We start from the raw sequence: 13,063 nt of genomic DNA, 5'->3' as shown, positions 1-13,063 counted from the left end.
CATGTGAACACGTTTACTCATGTGTGTATATTTACACCAGGGTCAAATTTGCATCATGTCTGGAGCACTTGCAAATGTAAATGTCAATTTGCACTGTGTGTATATGTTGCAATGTGAACGTTTATGTCAACGTAAGAGGATGATCTAACTAATTGATTTTTCTCATGTGAGCGCATAGTAAATTTACATATACACACGTAGGTATGGTTACACATGTGTAAAATTACTTACGTTAGTAATTATTGTGCATGTGAACGGGGTATTTGTCACCCGTGCTCCAATCCCATTGGTCCAATTCAATCACATGACGTTGGATTTTCCCCACAAGTGTTGCTGACTTTTGGAGAAATTCTGTATAGATTTACGGGCATTAAATCAAGACATAATATGACCACATATCATGTGAGATAGGACAGAGGGATACGTGGCTATCGTTTATATTAAACGTTTTTGTTTCATATGAATTATGGTGTTCAGTTGTAAATCAAAATGTCACAATTACAGTATGACACATGTATGTTTATGAGCAGATGAAATATTGATGACATATGGACGATTTAAATTCATAATTTAATTTTTAAAACAATAGAATTATTTCGTCATATTTTGATATTTTCGAAAGATCCATAAAACATTATTTCGTAAATTATATACGGAAATGCATATCAATTTCATACAATATCAATTTCAAGCAATTCTTCCTCTGGAAAGGTCGCATATATTTATTACAATTCAATTTTCCAAGTTAATAAAATAAATGCCCTTGCAGTATTATGGAAATATAGTCATCAGGTGCTGCCAACTGAATGAATTATTAGGTAATAAAAATATTCATTACACAACTAATTAAATATATTTCTTAATTATATTCTCCAGGTATTTTCTGCAATAATAATTCGAATTCATTTATTCTGACACATAAATGTATCATTCTACATTTGGAAATAGTTATCTCGGAAGAGTAATTTAAAAAAAAAGACTTTTATGAGCGAGTCTGGCATGAATGTCCACTCAGAGAGTAGAAGCGTAGTCCAGAGATAACCGTGTAATATAACTGTTTCATCCAAAAGATTAAGTAAGTTTGTTTGTTGTTTAACGCCGCACACAGCAACAATAATCCAGCTGTATGGCGACTGTACATATTCGTGACTGGGCCAGACACACCAGACATTGATATCGGGGTACAATGACCCGCTATCAAATAAGCCACCGCGCCTGACCACTCTATTCAGACGTCGCCCTGGCGGCAAGCATGCTTGGGATAAATCTGACCCGGAATACCAATGGAAGGTTCAGAAGGTGTCGTTCAAGCACAAAGTACCTCGTGCACCTGGACACTAGAGAAGTGGGCATTTTCATTAAACGTTTTATTGGTCTTTACAGTCATTACAGTTCTCAAAAGAAGCTAAAGAACAGACAATTATATTTATATTACTATAGACAGTTTGTTATAGCATGAGACCGCCTCCGTGGTCTAATGGTAGAGCGTCCGCCCGGAGAGCGGAAGGTCCGGGGTTCGATCCCCAGCCGCGTCATACCAAAAGACGTTAAAAGATGGTACTTGTTGTAACCCTGTCTGGCGCTCGGCATTAAGGGGCTAAAACAAGGACTGGTCGGCTCGGAGTCAGTATACTGTGTCTTACTGGGGTATTCATGTTAAACTGTGGCATGGTATCTCAGTTTGCTAACACTATAAATCGGCATCAGTACAAGCAGCCACACACACACACACACGCACACGCACACACACACACACAAACACGTGCGTTGCACGTCTCTATATAAGTGCGATAATCTTGGACGCGACGTTAAACCCCATTTCACCTCACCTTGTTATATAGCATGACAGATTCACTATATTGATATGAAAGAATCGGGTGTTCTTTAACCTCTTTTGAGGAGTATGTACATCAACTTACTCTTAATAAGCGGACATAATGTTTTGCTTCTTCCTTCGCCGCCTATAGCCTTAACACTGACATATGCGACATGTAAGATAACCCCACCAAATGTCTTGCAAAATGTTAACAATAGTTATATGTGTACTGAGACCCGAGAAGATCCGGGGTAGAATAGGTCTTCAGCAACCCATGTTTGCCGTAAAAGGCGACTATGCTTGTCGTAAGAGGCAACAAACGGGATAGGGTGTTCAGGCTCGCTGAGTTGGTTGATGCATGTCATTGATCCCAATTGCGTGGATCGATGCTCTTGATGCCAATCACTGGATTGTCTAGTCCAGACTCGATTATTTACAGACCGCCGTCATATAGCTGGAATATAGCTGAGTGTGGCGTTTAACATCAAACAAACAAACCAATATATGTGTACTCATTTGTGTAAACTAAATATCCTTCGAACATATTTTATAATGTGATTATCACAATATATCTGATGTAGGTCAGTCAAAAATAATTCAGAAGAAGATATGTATCCCTTTGCTTTATGACAGCCCAAACACATAATGTAGTAACAGTTGAAGCACGTGGCGTGGTAACAATTGAAGCACGTGGCCGTAACAGTTGAAGCACGTGGCGTGGTAACAATTGAAGCACGTGGGGTGGTAACATTTGAAGTACGTGGCCTTAACAGTTGAAGCACGTGGCGTGGTAACATTTGAAGCACGTGACCTTAACAATTGAAGCACGTGGCGTGGTAACAATTGAAGCACGTGACGTGGTAACAATTGAAGCACATTGCGTGAGGACAGTTGAAGTTGAAGCACGTGGTGATAGTTGAAGCACGTGGCGTGGTGACAGTTCAAGCACATGGCGTGGTAACATTTGAAGCACGTGGCGTGGAGACAGGTGAAGCACGTGGCGTGGTGACAGTTGAAGCACATGACGTAGTGACAGGGCCATAGACGTGATCACGTGTTCCTCCAGGATAGCATTAACGCCTGCACACAGTATGATTTACGAACCACATATTCGTATTAAACAAGACATCAATAAATCAATTTGGACGGAATTATGCGATGGAGATTGAATTACCATATTTTACTCAAATAACTTCCTACACGATTTTCTAAATAAGACTATCCTAATGTAAATAACTATGACCTTGACTTTTGCCAATAAACATATAATAAATGTATCTGTAAAGAGAAGTAGTGGCATTGATTTGTCATTTTAAAATAAACCATAAAATATTTGTCCGTCAATTCAATACTTATAAAAATAATCCAAAACACACGAACAAGTAATCAATTGACAGTGTCCTATATGGGAACTTCATACGTATTTGTTTAGTTGCGCGATCGTTTAAATGTAAACCCACTCCACAAACATTGTCCAGACACGGGTGATGACTGACAAGGGTTCTCGGCTAACATGGCGAATGTTTGGTTTTAGAATAAGAGGTAATTGTAGGAGGCATTCACGTCATTAATTCACTATTACAACCTACTTTGAACTTTTAGACCCTATTAACATTCGCTTAATGCACCCCTGAAGATATAGGCTGCCATTCGTTCGCTCCCTGGCGGTCAGATATCTGTTGAAATTTCAGCTAACTTCTTAAATGGGGTGTACACTCTCCTGTACACTCTACTCTAACAGTTTTAGGATGAGACGTTAAAATTAGTGCCATCTCTTTAATTGAGAAATTAAAGTCTTCTTCAATGTTAAATATACATATTGTAACTAACTGGTAATATATATAAATATATATATATAACAGGAGAACCTCACTTGTGCTTAGTTGCATATCCAAAAGAAGAAGCACATAAGGGATCATGCGAATGTTGATTTTGTTTCTTCATGAAACATTCAATACAAATGTAATAGTTTTGACTGAACGATGTTCGTCACATGTTCGTTTACTGGTGAAGTGCACAAACGCAACTTTTATAACTTTATAGAGAATGTCATGGAAAGGAAACTAAAAGCAGAATGCATGTGCAAGCGACAATGACTATAAAAGGTCAGACGTCTGTCAATATTTTGTAATACGTTTGTCGACCTCTTAGAAGTGGGAAATGCCGAGACTGAAATATGAATTCAACATCGCCATAAAACGTCTTGAAGTTCGAGAGTCCAAGTCTGCAGTTGCACGTCATTTCACCGTGCATCAGAGCACCATATCTCCTTTATGGGATCGGTATATCCCGCCTCAATTCAACCAAAGATCGTCCGAGAAGTGGTGGACCACCCTTGCACAAGATTGGCACATCCTGTTCTTTCACCCACATCATCAACATGCCAATGTCACCGAGACTGCAGGCCACCTACCTGGTTTGAGGAGGGCATCGGACCAAACAATCAGGAATCGCCTGCGAGAGGTCGGAACTAGACCCAGAAGACCGGTATTTGTCCCTGTATTGAGACGTTCGCATCGACGACAACGTATACGATGGAGCAACACCGTACAGGCATTGACTCTGAGCATCTGGGAGCGAGTCTGATTCAGTGATGAATCACGATTTCTTCTCCCACGCCGAAATGGAAGACGCGTGTCCATTTCGACGTCTAAATGGACGTTTTGCACCGAACTGCGGTACACAGGTCGACAGATTCGGTGGCGGAAGTGTGATGGCGTGGGGAGCCCATATCCTGCACACGGAGTTCTGACTTGGTGGTGGTTCTGGGGACAGCACATCGGTACATGGACCACATTCTTCAACGTCACCTTCTTCTGATTATCAACCCACAGAGGGAGTTGTTTCAACGGGACAATGCTACACCACACACACACCTTGTGTCAATGTTGACTGCCATTATAATACAAACGTCAATGTCATGCCATGGCTTCCAGATCTCCGGATCTGAACCAAAATAATCACACGACACGAATTGTTCTCCTACATGTTTCAGTTGTATTCAGGGAGAAGTGGTTGTATATATTTCTCATTAATATTTACATACTTCAGTGTGAAAGCCTGAGTTTTCTGAAGTTGAGAAAAGTGATATTTTCATGGCATTGAACATAACACTTTGACGGAATTATTGTCCTTCCAGCTCTACCTCCCCGCAAATTGTCTCCTTTATCGTTAGTGTCTGGCACGTACATACACTTTTGACTCCTTTTTGCGTTAGTTCCACATTATCAAGGCAGCGTAAAGGGGGAAATGTAACGGGAGAAAGGAGATGTCTCCTTTTCCTCCGTCCTTCGATGAGAGAAACATGATATTTCACTGACACATGTCCTCATATATTTATTTAAGAAGTTAAGGACCACCCGACTATTTCATATTACTATAGTAAATTCATCTATCATGGCGTGACAGATTAACTATAGTCATATGAAAGAATTAAGTGTTCTCTAACTCCTATTAAGTAGAATACATCACGCAATTTGAGCTAGCAGACAAACAAATGGTATTTCAGCACTTCAGTCAATCGTGCAAGGACTGCCAATCTGCCCTAGCTAACAGTGCCTTTAACGTCATTCCACTGATCATTTTCTTAACGCACAATGAGATTGTCAGAAAACCGATAACGAAAGAATGTAAGATATTTCAAAAATGTGTTTCTCTACATCATACACTGTACAGGAATGTGTTTAGAATGTAAACACATACAAGAAATGTTGAGATCTGAACATGTTCAGGAATTATTTAAATCCCAAACGGAATACTTATTTGGTGTTCTATCTAAACACATTTAGTGTCTTAGCACGTGGAATTAGCTACGTCTCACAGTCTAACACCACCTAAACACAACATCTCCATGATCTAAAATGTTTAGAATATAAACATGTCTACGACAAAGTTCATATCACTGTGTAGTATCCTAAAAATCTAAACATGTTTCAATTAAGTGCAAAATCATTGGGAATTTAGCCAAATATGGCACAGCATATATTGGAACCAGAGGGGCAATCAGATCACAGGCACGGGAGGAAGGGCTTAACCCTTTTGTTTGGGATCTAAAAGGTGTAAAATAAAGATATTCTGGAAAATACATACGTTAACATATCGAACGTAAGTGAGTGAGCGATTATGGTTTTACACCGTCTGTGGCAATAACACGGTGGGGGACACAAGAAATGGGTTTCACTCATTGTGATCATGGGAGGAATCGAACCCGGGTCTTCGGCGTTACCATCGAATATTTTAACCACTAGGCTACCCGACCGCTTATCACACGTAAGTTCAAAACAGTAATGACTTAATGTAAAACAGTGAATTCTGAAACTGTGAATGAATACCAGATTCGTATTTCTTCATAAATTATTCGTTACACCCGGCCGCGTCATACCAAAAGACGTTAAAAGATGGTACTTGTTGTTACCCTGTCTGGTGCTCGGCACTAAGGGGTTTAAACAAGGACAGGCTCGGAGTCAGTATACTGTGTCTGAGTGGGGTATTCATGTTAAACTGCGGCATGGTATCTCAGTGGGCTAGCACTATCAATCGGCATCAGTCCGGATTAGTACAAGCAGCCACACAAACACGTACATGCACGTCGCTATATGGGTGCAATAATCTTGGACGCGACGTTAAACCCCATTTCACCTCACCTTGAACGCTATAATTAACAGCGACAAAACCATTTCAATAATCATATGAAATATCTGGTAAAAAGCAGAGTCCATTGTACGATTCCGACTATATCATGAACATGTGTTTATGAATCATGATCAACGCGTGATGATAACAAGGTTCGCGGAATGGTGAGCGTATCCTGCCCCCTACTGGCACCCGTCATAAACACACGCAAAGGAATGTCAATTGTTCACCTGAAAAAACTCGGGAATATATGGGGCAAGTGAAAATAATTACATCAGGCATCACTTTGGTCACTGATGCGTCACATTTGGACATGTCCTCCACATGTCTATCATTAAACTGGGGGCACGGGTGGCCCAGTCGTCTAAGGCGCCGCGATTCGCTGTGCAGAGTTGCGTCCCTTTGGCACGCCAGAAACCTATGATTGTGGGTTCGAATCCCGGTTCGCCCCGATTATGTTTCTAGGTTCGTCAGCACCATACCCTTGCTCGTGGGTTTCACCGAAGTGGTAAACCTCTGAGATTTGCATCACTTCGGGCTTTCCTCCCACATTAAGCTGACACGCCGTGATGTAGCTGGAATACTGTTAAAAGCGGCGTTAAATCCAACTCACTCACTCACTCACTATCATAAAATCAAACAACCTTTGAGAGGGGGTCGTTTGACGCTGTTTGAAATCTCCGGACAAAGAGTATCTACCATTGTACCTCATAAGTTGTGAATCGTCGTGTCAGTTTTAGATACTACATCCAATAACAATAACTGTACTGGCGCTTAGTCAACACTCTAAGAATACTTCTACATTTAGACGGTTTCATTTTGTGAAAATAATTTGATTTAAAACTTTTTTTAAATGACACACACAAAAATCGCATAATACACAACTGCTTATAGGTATTGTAGACACCTTATCTTTAAATATCAATACATTTGCTTTTTTCGGCTCAACTGTACAACATTTTTTTCATAAATAAAACCATTTCTAACCCCAGTCTTCACTGAACCAATATATTTTACACAAAATTACAAAGCCTCTGATTACTTTTCACTAAACTGTTGGAATGAATGCTGGTTAAATAGACGAATTTGACAACTGTTCTTTCAATGGTCAATTACATTTAAAAACACATTTTCTTTTGCCCCTCAGTTTATAATAACTTAAATATGATAATCGATGGCAAGGTTACAAGCACAAAACTAGGCAAAAATTTCAAATGCAATCAGTAAACACAAGAATAACACAAGCTACTTACATAAGTCACACAAGCTGCGTGTAATCGTTTGATTTGGCAACCTGTCTGTGCCACTTACATGTTGAGCGGCGTTCTTAACTCTATCAACACCAAACTTAGGTCAAGCTGACCTTACCATAAGTTAGTTAAAATGTGTATAATCTTTAACTTTTAAAAGAATTGATTGGCGGTTATATTCAAATTTGAAGCAGCTCGGTTCCAGAAATAGCGACCTCCTTAACATATCTACACGTGTTCAGTGGCTGACTGCGATATATGACGGCGTCTAAGTGGACGATCTGTTGGAGAACATTTGTACATTTATAACGCTGTTGCACGTGTTATAGGGCAATGAATTCTCAAATGTCACAATGCTCGTTAGGCTCGTCTGTTAATATAACAGCCGGTGTTCCTCCTCTTTGGTTATAGGGTTGGTAGAAAAAGCCACCCCTTTGACACGCCGGGGTGTTCTGCGAAAACTATTTTATCACGGCAATCCGTAAACTATTACTTCGAACGTTTCAAGTAACAAATTACAATGAGTCATGCGATTCGTATAAAAAACATGCCTGTCTTGTCATTATACAATGATACTAAGTCAAACAATATATCTACCCGACAAGTCAAACAATATATCTACCCGACAAATCAAACAGTGTGTCCATTCGGTAAGTCAATCGTCATGTCATTTCGGTTTACCCGTATGAGTGAGCTCATTGTTTAGAAAAGGATCACCGTCTCAAAATATGTGCATGTCTTCAATGACCAAAATGATGTCCGATGCAATTCACTATTTTGGCTCGCACCATATGATCCCGGGTTTGTCAAGGTGAACACTTGACTTGGCTTTGCATGAGTTTGTGACGGGTCACCGGTAGGGCAGGATATGCTTGCCTTTTTGCGAACACGTGGTATCATCACAACTTGATAGTGATTCATAAACACATGGATCGTACATTGGACTATGCTTTCAGACTCAGTAGATATTTCTCATGGGTATGGAAAGGAGCTTGTCGCATGTAGTTCCATGTCACCGTATGTTTTCAAATTAGTTCGTCAACATTTAATCTCGCATTTAGGTTCATCGTTATCACGAACATATGTAATTATCTCATCAGAAAGGTTTCCACAAAAATAATTATCTCACCTTCGTGGTTATCTAAAACAATTTTGTCAAATTTACAGTTGTCTAAAGATTAATTATCTCACATTTGCTGTTATCTAAAACATAATTATCCCAACTTCACGGTTGTCTAAAACATAATTATCTACGGCTATGTAAAAGCAAAATTAAGAAAAGCTGCGGAAACCCTCACTCATTCGACTACTCATAGCCCCGTGCTGAATTACGGAAGCACGGCGAAAGCATTAATCAAGCACGAGATAATTATCATCTAGATCTGCTACACTGTCTTACCTCTCGAATGGATGCTGTTTTGTGCATGCTTGCACAGGCTAAGATAACAACAAGCCCCTCGGCTTCTGCAGCTTACAAAAACAGGCCCAGACAACGGCGCTGGCTTTGAGAGGGTTAACCGGGGTTGCCAACGCGTAGGTGTCGCCGCCTAACAGTCCGCGCGGTGTTGCGGTATAGAGAGAAGTACATATTTCCGAGGGCTTGTTACTAGGTCAACCGTGGTCAGTGACCCAGGCAATGACAGGCGTTCGGGTGCAGGGCGCGTTGACCTTGAGTGGTGGGGGGGATAGCGGGTGGGACGTTGGGGGATGGGTGGGGTGGATGCGGGTCAGGGTGTTGACTGCGGGGGTTGTCGGCAAAGACGTGTAATCGACGGGGGTATTTGGTGGCGTAGGGCGTTAACTTAAACGCGCGAAATTTGAATCAATTAAGTATGTCATGAAACTATGAGGCCTAGATATCTTACGATAGATTTGAAAAAACCTACATATACTGTATAAAACATTAACAACAGATTTGTGCAAATGTGCCATATGTTCTCCGTATATCACAACTACATACGTATACAACTATCTATATTTATACAACATATGCATAAACAAGTTTTTTAGGCATACAACTATGTATACAATTACATATGTATACAACTTAACATCAATACAATTACAAATGTGTACAACTGTGTTCAACTATATATGTATACACCAATTACATATGTGTACACATATATAGATATACTGAGATATATTGTGTGTGTATATACATAGATACACACATGCATGCACACACACACACACACACACACACACACACACACACACACACACACACACACACAAAAGTTTTGAGCCTCACACACAAAAAGTAAAAGAATTGGATTGTTACTACTTTATTTTTCAACATAGTCCCCTCCCAACTCCACACAATTGTTCCACCTAGTTTGCCAGTCACTGATGCCCGATCGGTAGAAGTCAACATTCTGGTCCCCTAACCCTCTGGTACCCTCCACAGCAGCAGTTAGCTCATCGTCATCTTCAAATCTCCGGCCCCGGAGGTGTTTTTTCAGCCTGGGAAAGAGGTGGAAGTCACTGGGGGCTAGGTCTGGAGAATAGGGTGGATGAGAGAGGAGTTCGTAGCCACATTCTTGCACAGCTGTCATTGCAACACGGCTCGTGTGGACGGACTGGTGCGTTGTCCTGGTGAAGCAGAATCCCACCTTGATGGATTGGCGCACCTGCTTCAATAACTTGGCATAATACTCCCCATTCAATGTGGTGCCATGGGGCAGGTAGTCGGTGTGAATCACTCCTTTGCTGTCCCAGAAGATGGTCATCATAACCTTCTTGGTGGATCTGGTGGCTTTGAACTTCTTTGTCTTTGGAGAAGTGGCGTGTTTCCATTCCATCGGCTCCTGTCTGCTCTACGGATTAAAATGATAAACCCATGATTCTTCACTGGTTACAATCCTAAACTTATAATCATCTGGGATGGCGTTGTACCGAGTTAGCAAGGCTCCACTGATGGTGACCCTTGATAGCTTCATGTCATCTGTTAGCATTCCCGGGACCCATCTGGCACACACTTTGGACATGTGGAGTTTGCCATGAATTATATTATGTATGGATCCATATGATAGGCCTGTTGTTTCTTCTAGCTCATGGCGAGTAATACGTCGGTTTTCCATCACTAGTTTGTGTACAGTGTCAATGTTTTCAGGGCTGGTACTGGTTGATGGCCGTCCGGACCGGGCATCATCTTCTAAGCTCTCTCTGCCACGCTGAAATTCCTTCACCCACCGTTTGATAGTTGCAGACGATGGGGAAGACTCTCCATAAAATGCAGTCAATCGCTCTTCCACCTGTTTGGCAGATTGACCCTCTAGGACAAGGAACTTTATCACCGCTCTGTACTCAGATGTGTCCATTTTGCCAATTCACTAGGGGTAGGTCTCTTCCACGAAGTGTGTATAACTTTGTAAACTATATATGTCTACACCTATGGCTCCTAGGTTCTGTTATTAACCGGGTATATTCCGAGAGGGCTGTGTGTTGTCTGTAGTGGAGTGTTCAGCCCTCGATGACGGTAAGCCTGGCTGCAGTGAGGCACACATCAACTCCTCGTGGTCCACTTGTACCCCGCTCATGACTAACTTGATAGTGCTAGCCCACTGAGATACCAGGCCGCAGTTTAACGTGAAAACCCCACTCAGACAAAGTATACTGACTCTGAGCCTACCTTTAGCCCCTTAATGCCATGCGCCAGGCAGGGTAACAACAAGTACCATCTTTTAACGACTTTTAGTATGACGTAGACGGGGATCGAACCTCGAGCCTTTCGCTCTCCGGGCGGACGCTCTACCACTAGACCCGGAGGCGGTCCAACTTTTTATGACATCACATAATGTCCACAACAAACATGTCACGAAGATCTGAACAACCCTCCTAGGTTGCGGGGGACCAATTCGAACCCGGAATCCTCACTGGAACCGTGCTTGAGACGACTGGACAATTTTGATCCTTTTTCAAAATTTAAAATGTTATTTCTTTTAATGTTTAAAGAAGCCCGAGCTCCTTAAGGCTCAGTTCCTAACTATGGACGGTTCAGTAAAACGTCGAAACTTAACGGACGGACTACGGACGAACATGCGACGGACGTCGTCACATACCATGAACTCACTGAGGGAACATGGTGACGTATTCTTAACACATATATATAAAGATCGCTGACGTCCCAAAGTTGTGTGCACGTGCAAATACCCATTTTTAAAAAATATATATAAATGTACCACACTGTGACAGAGTTTTAAGATTGTATAAGATATTAAAAACACATTAAATATCGCACACTGTGTTTATAATTTGACTTTTATAGGTCAGAAAGCCCGGTGTGTATGCTAAATTCGATGCAGTTAGCTGACACCTGTTGGTTTAAGGTTGTTTTCGCTCGGTCATATTGGCAGTGTTAGAAACTCTAATAAAAGTCGTTCATACATCAAATTATATTACATCAAAATGTCAGTTTATGCTACACGTAGAGACAATATTCACACATAAAGTCCTGTGGTTTTCCAAGAATGTGTATCTGTAGTTCACGAGGACTAAACTAAAGAAATCTAAAATCTGCAGTGGCTATGTCTTCTTTGCAAAGTAGTTTTATTCTGTTTCTCGTTGAGCACGGAGCGGTGGGTAGCCTAGTGGTTAAGGCGTTTGCTCGTCACGCCCGAGAGCCGGTTTCGATTCCCCAAATGGGTACAATGCGTGAAGCCCATTTCAATTTGAAGTGCACACGTGTGTGTGTGTGTGTGTGTGTGTGTGATTGTGTGTGATTGTGTGTGTGTGTGTGATTGTGTGTGATTGTGTGTGTGTGTGTGTGTGTGTGTGTGTGTGTGTGTGTGTGTGTGTGTGTGTGTGTGTGTGTGTGTGTCTGTGTGTGTCTGTGTGTGAGATTGTGTGTGTGTGTGTGTGTGTGTGTGTGTGTGTGTGTGTGTGCTTGTACTAGTCCGGACGTCGACTGACGCCGATTTATAGTGCTAGCCCACTGAGATACCATTCCGCAGTTTAACACGAATACCCTACCCAGATACAGAATACTGACTCCGAGCCGACCAGTCCTTGTTTTAGCCCCTTAATGCCGAGTGCCATCTTTTAACGTCTTTTGGTATGTAGCGGCCGGGAATCGAACCCCGAACCTTCCGCTCTCCGGGCGGACGCTCTACCACTAGACGACGGAGGCGGTCCTATAGAAACAGACAGATCGACAGACAGGCAGACACAGACAGACAGACGGACAGACAGACACAGACATACTTCATTCGTACAAGGCCTTTAGTACAATGTGTGTTCAACTGGCGTACAATATTTCAGTGAGCGCCATTTGTCCTAAGCTTAAGACTTTTATGGATATACAGATATAAATTTAACAATATATCTTCCTCGTTTGTGGAATATAAATTAACCAAAAAAAATA

General features: G+C 41.5%; 3 protein-coding genes across 5 annotated transcripts in view; all 3 read right to left on the bottom strand.

Moving 5' to 3' along the window:
• LOC124112522 overlaps positions 1-13,063 on the bottom strand; it is a 216,327-nt gene that overhangs the window by 186,803 nt on the left and 16,461 nt on the right. The gene's annotated exons all lie outside the window — the stretch shown is intronic.
• On the bottom strand, positions 9,987-10,502 carry LOC125381117 (histone-lysine N-methyltransferase SETMAR-like). The gene has a single exon (XM_048397342.1). The coding sequence runs from the start codon at positions 10,500-10,502 to the stop codon at positions 9,987-9,989; it is 516 nt and encodes a 171-aa protein (XP_048253299.1).
• Positions 10,518-11,021, bottom strand: LOC125381116 (protein GVQW3-like). The gene has a single exon (XM_048397341.1). It carries the CDS (start codon positions 11,019-11,021, stop codon positions 10,518-10,520), a length of 504 nt encoding a protein of 167 aa, XP_048253298.1.

This window comes from Haliotis rufescens, unplaced genomic scaffold, assembly GCF_023055435.1.
Source record: "Haliotis rufescens isolate VD_foot unplaced genomic scaffold, xgHalRufe1.0.p SCAF_17, whole genome shotgun sequence".
In the NCBI taxonomy this organism is placed as follows: Eukaryota; Metazoa; Mollusca; class Gastropoda; order Lepetellida; family Haliotidae; genus Haliotis; species Haliotis rufescens.
The sequence above is the reverse complement of the archived record's forward strand: the minus strand, read 5'-3'. Positions and strand labels throughout refer to the sequence as shown.